Below are 19,136 nucleotides of genomic sequence, written 5' to 3'. Positions count from 1 at the left end.
CTCTTTTATATGATTTAAATAACTGGTTTATTATATCCAAAACTTCCTGATACACACACACACACACACACACACACACACACACGAGCGCGTACACACTCCTGTTACTTGTGCTCCACTGACTCGAGAGATAACAGGCCAGTTTTAAGAACACGGCTCTGCGGCGCACATCCAGTCCTCATGTCTGTGGCTAAGATGTCCCCAAACCATGCAACTTGTGGTGTTCTCTTGTGAAAGAGAGGGTGTTAGGAACCGGAGGGCTACCCACGCCCCTGCTACATGGCTAGGAGCCCAGGCCCCTGGGGCTCCTTGCGTGGAAGTGCACAGGGGACAGGTCATAGACAATCTATGGGAGGAGCCTCCTGCATGGATGCTTCAGCTCTCTCTCTCCACCACTCTGTTTATGCTAAAGAATCTATGGGGCTGAAACAGATGCCATCGAGTCACCTCATTGAGTCCCTCCTCCTTATCTACCCACATCTGCCCAGTACTCAGTCTGGCTATTTGAGGTGGATGCTGGGTAAGGACATTACCATAGACACCTATTTTTACTGTCAAAAACAAAGTATTGTATTTACAGTTCATAGAATCATAGAATATCAGGGTTGGAAGGGACCTCAGGTGGTCATCTAGTCCAAGCCCCTGCTCAAAGCAGGACCAACCCCCAACTAAATCATCCCAGCCAGGGCTTTGTCAAGCCTGACCTTAAAAACCTCTAAGGAAGGAGATTCCACCACCTCCCTAGGTAACGCATTCCAATGCTTCACCATCCTCCTAGTGAAAAAGTTTTTCCTAATATCCAACCTAAACCTCCTCCACTGCAACTTGAGACCATTACTCCTCGTTCTGTCATCTGCTACTACTGAGAACAGTCTAGAGCCATCCTCTTTGGAACCTCCTTTCAGGTAGTTGAAAGCAGCTATCAAATCCCCCCTCATTCTTCTCTTCTGGAAACTAAACAATCCCAGTTCCCTCAGCCTCTCCTCATAAGTCATGTGTTCCAGCCCTCTAATCATTTTTGTTGCCCTCCACTGGATGCTTTCCAATTTTTCCACAACCTTCTTGTTGTGTGGGGCCCAAAACTGGACATAATACTCCAGATGTGGCCTCACCAATGTCTAATAGAGGGGAACGATCACGTCCCTCAATCTGCTGGCAATGCCCCTACTTATACATCCCAAAATGCCATTGACCTTCTTGGCAACAAGGACACACTGTTGACTCATATCCAGCTTCTCGTCCACTGTAACCCCTAGGTCCTTTTCTGCAGAACTGCTGCCGAGCCATTCGGTCCCTAGTCTGTAGCGGTGCATGGGATTCTTCCATCCTAAGTGCAGGATGGACTTGGCCCAATCCTTTTGGCCCAATCCTCTCATTTGTCTAGGTCCCTCTGTATCCTATCCCTACCCTCCAGCGTATCTACCACTCCTCCCAGTTTAGTGTCATCTGCAAACTTGATGGTCCATGCCATCCTCCAGATCATTAATGAAGATATTGAAGAAAGCCGGCCCCAGGACCGACCCTTGGGGCACTCCGCTTGATACCGGCTGCCAACTAGACATGGAGCCATTGATCACTACCCATTGAGCCGGATGATCTAGCCAGCTTTCTATCCACCTTATAGTCCATTCATCCAGCCCATACTACTTTAACTTGCTGACAAGAATACTGTGGGAGACCGTATCAGTTTGGCTCTCAAAAGTCATTTCAAAATGGAAGTTTAAGATACTGTGGTTAAAATTCAGAATGCGTATGTGTGTGCTGCCATGCACAATATGGAACAAAATCTTATTGAATACAAACTACTGGGAAATAGTACTAAATGGACCATACGCTGTATGGGGTGAATGAACTTAGGTTTACACTGCTCCTCTGAACTTGGAGTTAAATTGTCTTAAAGTCATTCATGAAAGTCTAATACTATTGCTTTCTATTAGTGCTGGCTGAATGCTGTAAAACAGTTCCCATTAATATTCATATTTAATTTAAAATGAATGTATTTCAGCCATGCGTGTGTCCTTTTTGCTTTTGCTCTCCACAAATGTTCATGCAATCAGTGTCTGCAGGAAGTGATTCTAAAGTCACATATACCAGAATTCACAGAAAGCAGATTTGAACTTTGTGCACCTAAGTATTCATATTGGAAGTACTCAAGCCATGAAGCAGACACAATCCCATGAGACTTGTCTGACCAATCACAACAAAACACAGCTTGAAAATTGAATACCTTCAGAGAACTTTTTATAATTTAGCCATAGTGTTAAAAATATTGTGCCAGGTTCTTAGATGATGTGAACTGGTGTGGCTTCACTGAAGTCACTGGAGCTATACAGATTTAAATGGAGGATTTGGACTAGTCAGTACAAAAAGGTTAAGTGCTTTCAATTAATGAACAAATTACCACCACCTGGGGATGTAACTCACATCGTGTATTGCTATATCTGTTTTCATTATCATGTCTGTCCTCTTTTTTCTCCTTGTGGGCTTGGGGACAGGTTACTGTACTAGGCAGTCAGGAGACCTGGATTCCATCCAGACTTTGTTCTTGGGCAAGTCACTAAGGGTATGCCCAGGGGTGAAAGTAAGTTAGAGGACTTACCGGTACGCCGGAGTCCTGAGCAGGGGGCGTGGCCTCAACCAGAAGAGGCGTGGCCTTAAATCCCCAGGCCCTTTAAATCTTGATTTAAAGGGCCAGGGCTCCAGCTGCAGTAGTGGCGGCTGGGAGCCTGGGGCCCTTTAAATCCACTCTGGAGCCCCACCGCCACTACCCCAGGGCTTCGGCAGCAGGGCTCAGGCGGGGATTTAAAGGGCCGGGACGGTAGCAGCGGCTGGAGCCCTGGGGCCCTCTAAATCCCCGACGGAGCCCGGCCGCCACTACCCCAGAGCTCGGGCAGCAGGGCTCAGGTGGGGATTTAAAGGCCCCCGGAGGGGGGAGCGACAGCTGGAGCTCCGGGGCCCTTTAAATCCCCACCAGAGCCCCGCCGCCACTACTCCAGGGCTATGGCAGCAGGGCACAGGTGGAGATTTAAAGGGCTGGGGCAGTAGCAGCGGCTGGAGCTCCGGGGCCCTTTAAATTCCCGCTGCAGCCCCGCCACCGCTACCCCAGGGCTTTAAATTGCTGTCTGGGAAAGCCGGTCCTGGTACGGCGCACAGGCTCTTACCGGTACGCCGTACCGGCTTACTTTCACCTCTGGGTATGCCTTTATAGCAAAGAAAAACCCATGGCTGGCCCGTGCCAGCTGACTCAGGCTCACGGGGCTTGGACTGTGGGGCTGTTTCACTGCTGTGTAGATTTCCAGGCTCGGGCTGGACAGGGCTGGCTCTAGGTTTTTTGCCACCCCCCTACCCCCTCCCCCCCAAAAAAAAGGTGTTTGAAACAAAAACAAACCAAAAAGATGTCTTACAGACATTTCCATTTCAGTCTTTGCAGCAGTTGCTTCCAGGCTCGTCAGAGAACACTAAGGATGGATGCACTGTCAACACATCGTCAAAGAACATCAGCACAGTTCTTGGACACAGTGCTCTGCAATAGCTTCCTATCATGTCAATCCATAACACTAAGATATTCAGAAACTGATTTCCGTCACAGTACATTGTGTCAATTCAGCAAATATTAATGTGTGGATGTTTGACAAAATGCTACTTCGTGTCAATCTACTCTAAGGGGCTCTTACATTATTAGGGCCATATATTACCTTTAGAGCTACACACAGACTTCTCATTGTTATCCTAACACACACACACACAGTTTAAAAGTTTGCATACTAACAAGTTTTTGTCTGATAACTGATAAGATGGAATTCCTTGCTTGGGGTGTGGTGCTTTAGGCCTTATATTCATCAGAGTACTACAGGACTGGGCCTTCCTCAGAAGGCCAGATCAGGCCTATGCACCATTTAAATACTCGAAACAGGATTTCAGTGGGACATCAACAGCTCACAGGCCTTGGGCTGGTCCTGTATACTGCGGTAAATTTCACCCATAGTTCTGAGATGCCCCAGTCCTGCAAACACTTACGTAAGTGAATATATTTACACATGACTCGTCCCACTCAAGTTTATGGGAGTGCTCATGAGCATAAAGCATTTTAAGAACTGGGGACAATTGGTAGTGGAGCCAGTAACGGCAGCATTGTGATATGAAATGTTAATCTATTCCCATTATACATCTCAGCTGTCCTTCATTTTAGACAGTGGATTACCTCCATTTCACACTAGTTTGCTATCATTTCAGTTGTAATGTCTTTAGACCATAAATACAGAATCATGAAAGAGGTTGTAGAAATGGTTTATTATATAAAACTGAATGAATACATTTAATAATTCCACAGCATTTTAAGCTTCTTGCACTACTTATTTTCTCTCTTCTCCCCCCCCCCCCCATTTTGGGTCTTTGAGCCTCATTGTGTCCCACTTTTGGGCCTCAGCAGGCAGAGAGATATAATCTCCATCTGTCTTTATTTTTCTAACCCCCACAATTGGACACCACAATGTGGGTACTAGAGGGAAAGTAGTCCATGTGCTGCCAATTTTATTATCTTTCTCCTCTACAAATGCCTATATTACTCACTGCCCAGCTCCCCACATGGGAGGAAATATTGGCATTTTAGCCATGCTTTGGCTAAGAATTGTTCCTGCAGCGTATACAGCAGTATTTATCTCTTCTGAAGAGAGAAATGTAGGATTAGGCTTGAAGGTCTTTATTACTGCAGTTTAAAGCTGCCTTAAAAGACATTTTTATTTGTCTAGACTTTTGTTTAAAGTCATACCCAGTAGATGCTCTGCATTCAGTAGAGCCTCTGTGGATGCCTCAGAACAAGTTTCACTATATATAGACACATCTTGAAAACCAATCCACGGTTTCCTTTCCACTCAATTCGATCTGTGGGAGCAGTGAATTTCTGCATAAGGCAGCAGCATCTTCCCTTCACAGAAAGAGTAACAAGAATGACTGTATTCTTACAACCCTGTGCTTTTGATCCCAGTAATGTTTTTGGTGGGACACAGACAACACATAATATTTCACCACACAAAAGCACCACTGTCATGTGATGAAGGCTGGGATAAAAATTTTGAAATGTTTATTTTGAATACATATTAATAATCAATATTAATAATCTATATGAAAATCTACGCAAATGGGGGAGGCAAAGAGAAATAATTTTGGGGAAGAGAAATAATTTTGTAAAATAATAAAAAATTATGTGAGAGACAGGAAAACTGAGGGGTTACCTGAATTAGAGAAAGAAATATTGCAGAGTAAAGGAAATTCATAGATTCTAAGGCCAGAAGGGACCAGTATGATCATATGGTCTGATTTCCTGCATGACAGATACTAGCATTTGTATGGCTTCCAGGATTAGATTGATGTCTAAGCTATTGCATGAAGACGCATAAAACCTGATATTTCATTTGTGTAATGATATTATGATTACATATTACCATGAAAAGGTAGTATGTATTTGTCATTGTCATGTCTTGTCTATTACTGTGAACTTCATTATAGCCTGCTTCTATTCCAAAGCTTTAGACATATTACTGAGCCACTGGGTAATGTAATGGCTTTATTTTCTAATCAATAGCTCACTACTAGGTTGTACTGTTATATAGAAGATTCTTGCCTCATTGAATGCACTCGTTGGGCAGTGTTGGCTTAATAAGCAGCTCTTCAATATTTTTTTTTTTTCAGTGTTCAGCCTGTGGTCTGTGGCCTTATTTATTGCACACTATTCAAACTGTGCTCTATGAATTTCCTCATGGCTTCCTTATGGTAAACATCACTACAATATCTGTGTGCTTCACAGACATTAATGAATTTATTTGCACAACAACCCTGTGAAATGAATAAGTATTATTGTCCCCATTTTACATATGGGGAACTGAGGCACAGAGAGATTAAGATCAAAAGTATACCGTAATTCGGGTGCTGAATTTGAGGTACTTGGGACCTGATTTTTCAGAGTACTTTGTATATTCAAAATACAGCTTGTACTGACTTTAGGTAAAATGCCTGTACACGGCTTCTTGTTTTAAAATCTGATTTTCACTCATGCTTTGTTCCTACTGCTAAATAATACTTTGTTTTAAGAACGCCGTTCAGAGGCTCCTGAAAGGAAGAAACGCAAGTGTCCAGTTGGAGCTGTAGCGTGCTAATGATTGAATGACACAGTGTGGTGTCCCCAGGTCTGGGTTAAGAGTGGCAGAATCATCTGATTTCACTTAGACACACGTAAGGGAAAGAGGCCTATCTGTGAGGTGATGCACTCTGAGAGATGCGAAAGGGAACACAGCAGCAGCTAGCCCTGTAACTGTGACTAATATTTTTCAGCACAGATAAAAAAGAGCACTGCTAACAACCAAAGCAAATTTTAATTGAATGAAGTAATAAGATTGAAATGTCTCGTTAGTGAAAAGGCCTCCAAGCCATATATATGGTAATATAAATGGTATTTTAGTTTCTAGACGCCTTACCCATTGCAGACATCATTCCCAATTGAAGCATAGATAACTATGGCGGGATTGTCCAACAGTTGATTCCTAGCCAAGCTAAAAAATATAAAACATAAATAAGTAGCAATATTAATGGAGAAGACCATTTTCATACAGTAGTTTGAATTACACACTATGCTTGTTAGAGCATATTGCACATTGCGAAGTATTTCTTTTAGATTTAGGCTATATTTGAATAATTCTAAATCTGTTTTTATTATAGTCCTATATTTTGGTAATTTCATTTTTTTTCATAATTCCCTTTTCCCCCGATATATTTATTTTCAGTTCTTTACTAGCTGCTATTCCATCTTCTTTGCATCAATCAGAATCTAAATCAAGCACTCTCCTTTCAGGTAAAACCATGACCAAAGCATTTTAATTAGAAATTGGACAAGGAGGGCATGTTTCACTCCGGATTAGGTTTACACTAAGGCTTTGGGTTCAAGATCAAATCAGGATATGGTTTCGGCAGCAACGTTGCTGACCTCTTGAGAGCTAAACTCTCAAGACTACTGCCCAAGAGGGAGGAAATCTAATTAAATCAGTTAATTTCATGATTATCAAAAAATTTCCAACATTCAGGGTGGAAGAAAATCTGACACAAATTTAAGTGGAACTGGAAAATAGGCCCCTTCTGGCTTTGGAGCTGACCTGGAAACCCATAGGGGTAAGTTCAGATCCAGACATTTGAACTGGAAACCACCTCACCCCCAAATTCAAAGAGGATCAGATTCCAGTGACTGATTAGCAGAGGGTCTTCTCAGACTGAACATACATGTTCCCATTGGGGGATCTAGCCAATGCCCAGGACGTGAAACCATGGCATTTCATGAATTCACATTTTTCTACAAACGTGCCATTATATTAGAAGATCAGTTCAAAAGTCTCTTGTTCTATTTTCATTGCTCTATAAACTATATGCTTTGAGTCATAGTTCATGAAGACACTGCTTTTCTTCCTATGTACTGCACTGATAGCTGACATCAGCTGGAATGCTCTTGCTCATCACTCCTATATTTGAAAGGGCTGGGGGCAGAGTGTGGTTGCTTAAGGCCCTTGACTCTGGGACTTTCTCTTCCTGTTGATCCAACACAGGCAGAGTTCATTCACCTTCAGGGTACAGTGTAAGGCCCATCTAGTCAGTAAAAGCTAAACTGGGCTCGCCTTGCCTGGATGCAGAAATATGGGGAACAACATGCAGGGGCTTTCCTTACTTTGTCCCCACTGTGTAGGGGCCAGCCACATGTGGCTAGGAATCAGAGCCACTGCTCTGTGCTAGGTTTCTGCCTTCCGGAAAGGGGTGGCAATGGGCCAGCCCATGGCAGAGCAGGCTAGGTGCAGAGAAACACGCATTGAACCTATTGAAAGACTGTCACAGAAATAAGTGATGCATCAAAATTTCACAGCAAAGGTTAAGCCTAGCTTAATACAGTCAAACTTTTTCCTCTTTAAAAACAAGCTGCCAGAGAAAAGTGAAAAAATATTTACAATTAGCAAGGAGAAGACAAAGCTACATTTGAAAGCCGCTGCCAGACACACAGGAGTGTAGACAAGTAGCCACAGCCAAGAGGAACTGCCAAGCGCGCTCATGGAGGGAAAGGAATGGAGTCATTGGTGGCTGGGGATGCTCAAGGAGACAGACATGTCTCTCCTGCTGGTGAAGTGGCCCAATAGCACAGAAACACTTGTTTCTCCAATGACTCAGCACTTCCTCCTGTTGTGCATTACGGGCACAAGAGCAAAGAGTGAGGATCTATTACAGGAAAATCCTAAGGATCAGTTTTGATTGACCTGGGGCGTGGGAGCCACAATGTATCTCCCTCTATTAACTCTGGGTGTGGCAACTCAAACCAAACCTACTACTCATCTAAATTCAGCTCAGACTTGGGGTTGTTGCTTGTTCATCCTCAGCCACTCAGCTTTATCAGTCTAAACCTCAGAAATTACATTCACAGAATAAGGCAAAGGGCCTGTTTAACCATTAATTTATGCTGATGTAAATCAAGAGTAACTCAATTGAAGTCAATGGAGTTACATCAGTGTAACTGATGTATGGGCCTGATCCAGACCTCTTTGAAGTCAGTGGAAAGACTCCCATTGACTTCCAGTGGGCTTTGGTCCAGGCCCTAAGTATGAGGCAATTCAATCAAATGTTTTTATTTCAATTACTTATTCTTCATGATGCAGAAGAAATAGGCAGCCTTCCAAAATATGGTAGGTCATTAAATCTATGGTTTAAGACTTACAGCACCGTCAGCCAGTATGTTCACTGCACAGTTTTGTTTTGATTTATTTTTGGAAGGTAGAATTCTAATTAACTACTGTACCTGCATCCAGGATACAAATCCCATTAAGTGCTTACCTTTTCATTAAATCCAGAAGATTTTTTGAAGAACCACCTACACGATCAACCATAGTGGGAGAAAGAGAAATAGGGTAACACCATTAAAATTACAGATCTCTAGAGTGAATTTGTGTTTTTAGGGATGTAGCACACATGCCCTTTCTTTTGGGTTCTATTTATTGAATAAAAATCTTTCCGTGGACCCCTTTTCCTCCACCTGCACAAAACAGTGCCAGCAACTGACCACCACTATAAACATGCTTCCAATGGTATTTTATATAATAGTGAAGGATTAAAATAATTCTGAACTTTGGGGTAAATTTGAATCTGGATTTGAATCTAGACTTGACTGCTTTGCCCACACAGTCATCTCCAGTAAACCACCCATCCTTGTTTGTGAACAGTCAAACTGCTTCTAACTTTCCCTATAAATTGAGAAGTGAATCATTCTCACAATTTAATAAAAATTAATGGCCCATGTCTTGGTAACCTTATGAGTGACAAGCATATGCAAAATGGGACTATGCCAACAACACCTTTCACAACATACGGTGCAGCTGTGAATTTAAGTAGCATTTCACCCAACTGGTAAGATGAAATGGAGACTTCACTTAGACTTTAAATCAGGAAAATATCCCTGTTCTGAAAAGCACTTAAGCACATGCATAACTTTAAGCAAGTGCTTAACAACAAAGCTTATGTTTAAATACTTTCCTGAATTAAGGCCTTACTCATGTCCACAATCCCATCATTCCACACTGACAAAGTCATTTCTGTCTCTCTGTGGCCTATAAGGTAGTGACAGCAAGATGGTAGCTGTAGCTATTTTGAAGGTAAAGAACAATAATGGTAGCAAGCTGATGACAGTAAAATCCTTCTTTAATTTAATGTACAAAAGGCTGCACTTCAGAGAGGTATCCTCAGTTGTGTGTTTTCTTTAACCAGCTGGACTCTATAACAATCTATAATTGATTGATGATTTATTAAAAAACTCTATTAATCATGTATTAAACCTGTATAAGCAATTTATAAATGTAACCTTAATATAAAGTGACATTTTCTTTCCTTTCTTTTTAATATCAGAGGTGGATATTTTTAACTTGCTGTATACCAGTTTGATGTATTGCAATTAGGTCACTAATGGCTACTCATTAGATAGGTATTTTGATCAGTACACACCAGATTATGCAGGAAATGAAAAGGAGCACTGCTGAAATGTGCTGGAAGAGTCAGGTTCCAAGTTGTGCCAGGGTTCAGCACTGGGCTGCTCGGCTGCAAATGTCTTATTGCTTAATGAACTTTTTGCTCCCTCAAGACAATAAAGCAATTTAAAATGTTAGGGTGCAAAGAAAAAGGCTCCAGGTTTCTTCAAATGCATCCAGGTGAACTACTATTCCCCAGACAGCTGAGATGAAGGTAACATTTTAAACTTCTAACTGTATTCCAGGCTGCAGTGAAATACCTGGTGCTTTAATGTTCAGTGGGCCAGAGTATATGTTAACAGGTACAGTACTTGAGCTTTTCAGGTCAAAGGCAAAAAAACACCAATACACCAGATCATAGAACAAAATAATGATGGAATATATGATAAATGGTGATTTGAAAAACTGAAACAATCCCAGCATTAATAAATAAGGGTAGGTTCAGAACTCTTAACAATAATTAGGGATATAGGGGAAATGTCTTCAGAAGCAAATAATCTTTTCTGTATGCAGATACTGAAGTTATTGACCTACCTGGAATATATATGTATACACACATAGTATATGCTTTATAATACAGTGACTGTTACACTGTAGTTACATAGCAAATACAGTGTAACTACCCCACAGTATGCGAACATTTTTATGGCTGACTTAGAACAACACTTCCTCAGCTCTCATCCCCTAACGCCCCTACTCTACTTGCGCTATATTGATGATATCTTCATCATCTGGACCTATGGAAAAGAAGCCTTTGAGGAATTCCACCATGGTTTCAACAATTTCCATCCCACCATCAACCTCAGCCTGGTCCAGTCCACATAAGAGATCCACTTCCTGGACACTACAGTGCTAATAAACAATGGTCACATAAACACCACCCTATACCGGAAACCTACTGACCGCTATTCCTACCTACATGCCTCCAGCTTTCACCCTAACTATACCACACGATCCATCGTCTACAGCCAAGCTCTGCGATACAACCGCATTTGCTCCAACCCCTCAGACAGAGACAAACACCTACAAGATCTCTATCAAACATTCTTACAACTACAATACCCACCTGCGGAAGTGAAGAAACAGATTGATACAGCCAGAAGAGTTCCCAGAAGTCACCTACTACAGGACAGGCCTAACAAAGAAAATAACAGAACGCCACTAGCTGTAACCTTCAGCCCCCAACTAAAACCCCTCCAACACATTATTAAGGATCTACAACCTATCCTGAAGGATGACCCAACACTCTCACAAATCTTGGGAGACAGGCCAGTCCTTGCCTACAGACAGCTCCCCAACCTGAAGCAAATACTCACCAGCAACCACATACGACACAACAGAACCATTAACCCAGGAACCTATCCTTGCAATAAAACCCGTTGCCAACTGTGCCCACATATCTATTCAGGGGACACCATCACAGGGCCTAATAACATCAGCCACACTATCAGAGGCTCGTTCACCTGCACATCCACCAATGTGATATATGCCATCATGTGCCAGCAATGCCCCTCTGCCATGTACATTGGGCAAACTGGACAGTCTCTACGCAAAAGAATAAATGGACACAAATCAGAGGTCAAGAATTATAACATTCATAAACTAGTCGGAGAACACTTCAATCTCTCTGGTCACGCGATTACAGACATGAAAGTTGCGATATTACAACAGAAAAACTTCAAAACCAGACTCCAGCGAGAGACTGTTGAATTGGAATTCATTTGCAAATTGGATACAATTAACTTAGGCTTGAATAGAGACTGGGAGTGGCTAAGTCATTATGCAAGATAACCTATTTCCCCTTGTTTTTTCCTACCTACTCCCCCCCCCCCTTCCTCAGATGTTCTTGTTAAACCCTGGATTTGTGCTGGAAATGGCCCACCTTGATTATCATACACATTGTAAGGAGAGTGATCACTTTAGATAAGCTATTACCAGCAGGAGAGTGGGGTGGGGGGAGAGAAAACCTTTTGTAGTGATAATCACCCATTTTTTCATGGTTTGTATGTATAAGAACATCTTCTATATTTTCCACAGTATGCATCCGACGAAGTGAGCTGTAGCTCACGAAAGCTTGTGCTCAAATAAATTGGTTAGTCTCTAAGGTGCCACAAGTCCTCCTTTTCTTTTTGCGAATACAGACTAACACAGCTGTTGCTCTGAAACCTACACCACGATTATGTTTTTAACTGCTAAGTATTACCTGTTCATATAGGGCCTGATTCAAAATCCACTGAAATCAGTGGGAGTGTTTCCATTGATATAAGTGGGCTTTGGATCAGGCCCATTCTGGAAGTTTAATTACATTACTAAACTGCTTTTTATCACCCATTTGATTTCATACTTGATTGATTTATTTTTACAACTCAGATACATTAACTATATTGTATTTACACTACAATCACTCAGTCATGCAATTAATCTTTCAGTTATATGACTTTAGTAGTCATTACTGATAATAAAAACTACAACTATACCATAATTACACTCAATACATTACAAAATGCATGTAAATACACTAAGGCTGTCCATTAATTGCAGTTAACTCATGTGATTAACTCAAAAAATTAATCACGATTAAAAAAATCAATCATGATTAATCGCAGTTTTAATTGCACTGTTAAACAACAGAATACCAATTGAAATGTATTAAATATTTTGGATGTTTTTCTACATTTTCATATATATAGTATTCTGTGTTGTAATTGAAATCAAAGTGTATATTATTTTTTATTATAAATATTTTCATTTTTCAATTCAACTCATATGAGTACTGTAGTGCAATCTCTTTGTCATGAAAGTGCAACTTACAAATGTAGGTTTGTTTTTGTTACATAACTGCACTCAAACAAAACAATGTAAAATTACAAGTCCACTCAGTCCTACTTCTTCTTCAGCCAGTTGCTAAGACAAACAAGTTTCTTTACATTTACAGGAGATAATGCTATCCTCTTCTTATTTACAATGTCACCAGAAAGTGAAAACGGGCATTTGCATGGCACTTTTGTAGCTGGCATTGCAAGGGATTTACATGCCAGATAGGCTAAACATTTGTATGCCCCTTCATGCTTTGGCCACCATTCCAGAGGACATGCTTCTATGCTGATGACACCCATTAAAAATAATGCATTAATTAAATTTGTGACTCAACTCCTTGGGGGAGAATTGTATATCCCCTGCTCTGTTTTACCCGCATTCCGTCATATATTTCATGTTATAGCAGTCTCGGATGATGACCCAGCACATGTTCATTTTAAGAACACTTTCACTGCAGATTTGAAAAATGCAAAGAGAGAACCAATGTGAGATTTCTAAAGATAGCTACAGTACTTGATCCAAGGTTTAAGAATCTGAAGTGCCTTCCAAAATCTGAGAGGGACGAGGTGTGGAGCATGCTTTCAGAAGTCTTAAAAGAGCAACACTCAAATGTGGAAACTACACAACCCAAACCACCAAAAAAGAAAATCAACCTTCTGCTGGTGGCATCTGACTCAGATAATGAAAATGAACATGCGTCAATCTGCACTGCTTTGGATCGTTATCAAGCAGAATCCATCATCAGCGTGGATGCATGTCCCCTGGAATGGTGGGTGAAGCATGAAGGGACATATGAATCTTTATTGCATCTGGCACGTAAATATCTTGCAATGCCGGCTACAACAGTGCCATGAGAATGCCTGTTCTCATTTTAGGTGGCATTGTAAACAAGAAGCGGGCAGCATTATCTCCTGCAAATGTAAACAAACTTGTTTGTCTGAACGATTGGCTGAACAAGAAGTCGGACTGAGTGAACTTGCAGACTCTAAAATTTTACTCTGTTTTATTTTTGAATGCAGTTTTTTTAGTACATAATTCTACATTTGTAAGTTAAACTTTCATGATAAAGAGATTCCACTACAGTGCTTGTATTAGGTGAATTGAAAAATACTATTTCTTTTGTTTTGTTTTTACAGTGCAAATACTTGTAATCAAAAATAAATATAAAGTGAGCACTGTACACTGTATTCTGTGTTGTAATTCAAATCAATATATTTGAAAATGTAAAAAACATACAAAAATATTTCAATAAATGGTATTCTATTATTAACAGTGCGATTAATCGCAATTAACTTTTTAAATTGCTTGACAACCCCAATATACACACACAATGATGTCTGCGTGACAGAGAGAGGTGGGTGAATACTGCAAAACAAAATTCTGTAACTATTCGATGATTTTTAAGGGAATCCACTTTGACTGTGTTCATGTCCCTCTCATGTTCATCTTTGTGAATATTATAGTAAAATAAATTCACTAGCAGAAATGTTCACCAAAACAAGCAAATATTGCACAACATACACAAAAAGTAAATTTCCAATTCATAATTGTGAGTATCTGTACTGGAAACCTGATCCTAAGAATTGCACTAATCCAACCAGGAAACAAAAATATGCCATGTGACCTACTGATCTACTTAAAACAGCTTGAATTTAGGACTTCATCTACTGAATAAGTACGATGAACTGGTTGTGAATAAACTGTGCTCCAAAAATTATTTCCAGAAGTTATTCAACAAATAATTTTGAGGAGCAAATAAATTAGATTTGTAAACTGTTTACAGATCACTTGCAAACTGAAAAAAGAAACAAAATTGCTAGAGAAAATTATTAGTTATGAATTAGTAACCTAGCTCACATATTAAACATGTTGGAAAGCCACTGGTGAGCTATGTGCATCATCCCAAATGAGTGCAGAGAAAGCCTTTATACCATACCATCGTGTATTCTGTATACACCACATATGTTACAGATAAACTATTTTAGGAGCATTCTGGAGCAGTTTTATAGTTTCTAGTGTGACTATTTTTGTATCTCTCCATCTGTAAAGCCAAGTGCCTCAGAGACCATGAGTCCAACCATGCAGGGCTCAGATGGAGCCATAATAATCTTCACAAATAACTTACAAGGGTTTTTCTGTCCCTTAAGGCTGTCACAGATGTAACAGTTGTTATCTCAGACCTCTCCATGGATATAAATGTTTACTAGGTCACCTTGGGAAATTGGGACTCTCCAGTTTACAATGGCACTGAAATCCCATTTCTGGCTTTATAGGCTAGTGGACTTTAGAGGAAGCTGTGACATCATTATGTTTAGGAAAGCTGTTACGGGCCATGCCCTCAGCCTTTCCTGGCTCCCTTTGCACTGTGACCCGGGCTGCTGCTGTGGAACATTTCTCCACTGTACACATAGATGTGGACTGCCTCACTGCAGATGCTTCACAGTTTTTCACCCCCACACAGCAAAACCACAGCACTCACAATGCATTTAAGACCCCACCTATGCAGACGGGGCACAGGATTTTGCCAGCCTGCAGTGATCAGCATTTCTGCATGTTGTAAAATGAACAAACATAGGAAACGAAACCTCAAAACTTTCCTCTAACCCTATCAACACCAAGAAAATAAACTGTCCTTTAAGTACCTAAAACTTTACTTATGCAACAATTCCTCAGCTGAATTTTGATAGACGTGTTTTTAAATGGCTGATTTTTTGTTTTGTTTTTCTCTCTCTGCTTCACTTTTAATCTCCAAAGTCTGAATTTTAAAGGAAAACCCATCAAAGTCAGTAAGTAAAAATATTGATCTCCCATCGACTGAGTCTGGGCCCTCTGAAAGCTCTTACCTGGAGCAGCCCTTCTTTTATTTGTTTTCATAGTGACACTAGGAATATGAAGAAAAGATGACACACAGCTTTCTATGAGGCATATGATAAAAAAAACCCTTGTCTAAGTGTTAGGGGCTTAATTCCACACAGTGCCACATGAGTCCTGGAGATACTAAGCACTTTCATTTCCCAGTGGCTTCACTGGGAGCTGAGGAAGCTCAGCACATTGCAGGACTGGTCCTATGATAGAGGAAATGGATTTCTGCATTGTGAATTTCTTTGCATCTTCTTTCTTTTCATGTTTCCAGTAGTAGGAAGCATTATTTTAGGCAGATAGGTTTAGTTCTCCCAGATGGGACCACTGTCAGTTCAGTGATCAGTTTTTAGCCTTACCAGTGTTGACAGTGTCCATTTAAATTTTCCTATTTGGGGAAAATATTACACCATAAGAGGAAATACTTTACAATACTCTGTCATGGGGGTGATTAAGAGAAGACACTAAGGGAAGTCATCATGGGACTTTTCTATTGCTTGTAATTTTTGTCCTCCTAAATTTTTCTCTCAGTTTTCTTGAGAGAATTTGCCCTGGCACAATCTCACCTCATTTATACCCTGCAGGTTTCTGCAACAGGAGTGTAAAATATCTATGTGAAATGAAAAGAAAGAGAGATGGGGAGCTCATCAAGATGTATAAAAAAAAGAAGAGAGGCCAGAGAAAGAGAGGGAAATTGAACATATAGCTGCTATAGACAGGTGATGTTATATGCACAGATTATAAAACCAGAAGGGACTATTGTGATAATCTTGCCTGACAATTTTCATTTCCCCAGGGGACCAAGGGGATTTGAACCTGGGCCCTCTGACCCTGTGAGTGCCAATCCCCTAGGCCACCAGAACACCTTAAATAGCTCTAGTATGTACACACTATACAAAAGTCTGACCTGTACTCTACAACAGCCTTCCGGGAATAAAGAGTTGTATTGCATAGAGAAGATCTAATCTCCCAAACATCCCTGTATAATGGTGCAGGAATACCTCCTAGCACAAACCTGAATGCCAGGATGGGGGTGCAACACAATCAGGGATAGGGAGGAAGGCATGTTGCTTCTTTTTAGAGCAGGAATAAGATGCATGAGCCAACCTGCCCTTGAGAAGGCAGGATGACTGTGAACCTAATCATAGGTCACAGCACAATTCAGGAATGATTTATTCCGATCTCCACTGCAGGACCAAATGGTATTCCAACCATGTCAGACACTACCCATTCTGTAACCAGGACTCATAACATGGTGGCTTTCTGTATCACACATGCAGTTTTGATTTTGTATGGCTTTTAATTCTATCACTGATGTAGAATGGCCATGTGAGGTGGGGGAGTAAATATTTTAACTTTCAATCCAGCAACAATTTCTAAAGTTCGTAATTCTGGAGGCACAGAACCTCAGTGCAAACTTCAGTGTTAAGAACGAAACTTTTTTAATTTTAGAAAAAATATTTAGACAGAGAAAAATGAATTCCAGTTTAGAGTTACAGTGAAATGCATCAATTATTAGTCTGGAAGAAGTCATTCATTAGTCATAGAGGAGATGAAAGAGATCAAGCATAAATCAGTTCTTATTCAGAATCAATAGAGAGACTGAACCGAAGAGAAAAAACACTGTGTTAAATAGATCCTGTTCTCTACTTCTCCACAATTCATGCATGCAGTTATGTAGCATTTTTCTGAATGGTGTTCCTGAGCTGTACCCATTAATTCAACATCAAGATCAAACTTTCATCTGTGGAAAAAATTAGGTTATAGTACCATTTTTGGAAATATTCTGGAAGTCTCTGTGATTACAGCGGTTTCTTCTGCGTAAACGTAGATACAGAGAGTCTGTCCAGCCTCTGAAACACATTAACAAAAGGTATTCAACTCATATGCTACAAATGAAACCATGGCTAGCTTTAAAGAGAAGGGCTGTCAGATTACATATTAAAAATAGATTAAAATATACAATATGTTCTCTGAACAGTTTTAGATCCCAATTCTGCATACACTAACTACTGGTGTTAGTATTTACTACCAAGTATAATACTTTTTATCAATAGTAGTCCCACCGAAGTCAATGGGACTACCAAGTGTTTGCAGGATTGAACCATTATTTTGCATTATTTGGCATGTTTTGTTTGCTATGCCATTAAGCACATCCCTCATAGTTTAATTTTGGAATTTTGGCATAATTTAAGCCAATGGAGTACGGTAATTTTGACAAGTTGATAATTAAAATTCTAGGAAGAGATTCAAATTAACATTTTGAGGAAGATTTGTCAGAGTTGTATGCAAGCTGGACGCATACAGCAATTTAGAAAGGCAGGATAAGGCAATCAGCAGGTTAACGAGGGTAAGGGAAAACCAAGTAGCCAGAGGAAGCAGCCCGTAGGTGAGAAAAAGGTAAAACTGCCTTTGCCAGGTTTAAATTGCACTGGCTATTTCTGAGGATTTTCATTTAAACTCTTCTCTGACATAAATGACCAGGAAAGCTTTTCTGTGTGGCACAGTAGGGTCCCAAGCCTGAAACTGCCAAACAAGGCATTAGCATCCTTTAGATTTAATTCTCTGAAGAACAGGGAGACTCAGTGGTTTTGAAAATTCAGAAATCAATTTTAGATCCAAACCTGACATTCCTTTGTTTTTCTGCCTCCTCTTTTTACCGTTAATAATTTTCTATTAAATATAATGATTTAAGTGGAAATCTAGATATCCCCCAAAAGCTCTCTCTAGGCTGACAAGAGCTTTCAAATTGTCCATATTTCTAGTTGTGTTTATACTGATTCTTCAGATAATGGCTTCACCAACCTTTATGCTGGATGTCATTTACCAAAGCAATACTACTGACTGCAAGGATTTTGGCTTCTTGTTATAGTTGTGGAACAGTAAATAAGAGTGAGGAAGTATTGGCAGGACATTCATTTCCTCGTGTTTTAAATCTTGGACCGACTGATTTGAAAGACAGATTGTATTTGACTATTTTTTCCGTTTCCTTTGTACCGCAGAGAAAAATGTAAAAATCTCCTGTAAAGGAGAACAGCTTTAAGGAAAGCTGATAAAAAGATCGCTCTCTAGAACCCTTGTTGATACTTGTTGATCCCTACTGAGGCTGTTGAAGTTGTGTTGGAACTCAGATGTAGAGGAATTTGGGGTAAAGGATGGCAAACACAATGCAGATAAATGTAAAGCCATAACAAGTCTTGAAACCAAGAATGAAAAAACAAAATACTACCTACTTTGAAATGGGATAATGCTGACCATTAACCATGAAAGAGGCTATAGAAGTAACACATTAAATCTCTACAGCCTTCAGCATGAAGTGGAAAGCAAAGCAAAGAGGATGCATTGGTCAAAGAATGCAATATTTAGTTAATCAATATAAATAATAAATGCTTCGTAGAAAACAGCATAATATCCCAGCTTTTT

The 19,136-nt window shown here is 40.3% G+C and overlaps 1 protein-coding gene across 3 annotated transcripts in view; it reads right to left on the bottom strand.

The window, feature by feature from the left end:
- AOAH (acyloxyacyl hydrolase) overlaps nucleotides 1-19,136 on the bottom strand; it is a 119,094-nt gene that overhangs the window by 23,428 nt on the left and 76,530 nt on the right. For all 3 annotated transcript variants that reach the window (XM_077809231.1, XM_077809233.1, XM_077809232.1), the window contains exons 14-16: nucleotides 17,484-17,566; nucleotides 8,854-8,890; nucleotides 6,471-6,545 (exon numbers count right to left, since the gene is read on the bottom strand). In XM_077809231.1, the coding sequence (XP_077665357.1) occupies nucleotides 6,471-6,545; nucleotides 8,854-8,890; nucleotides 17,484-17,566 (195 nt within the window). The remainder of the gene's footprint in view (nucleotides 1-6,470; nucleotides 6,546-8,853; nucleotides 8,891-17,483; nucleotides 17,567-19,136) is intronic.

Source organism: Eretmochelys imbricata, chromosome 2, assembly GCF_965152235.1.
Source record: "Eretmochelys imbricata isolate rEreImb1 chromosome 2, rEreImb1.hap1, whole genome shotgun sequence".
NCBI classification, from domain to species: domain Eukaryota; kingdom Metazoa; phylum Chordata; order Testudines; family Cheloniidae; genus Eretmochelys; species Eretmochelys imbricata.
The sequence above is the reverse complement of the archived record's forward strand: the minus strand, read 5'-3'. Positions and strand labels throughout refer to the sequence as shown.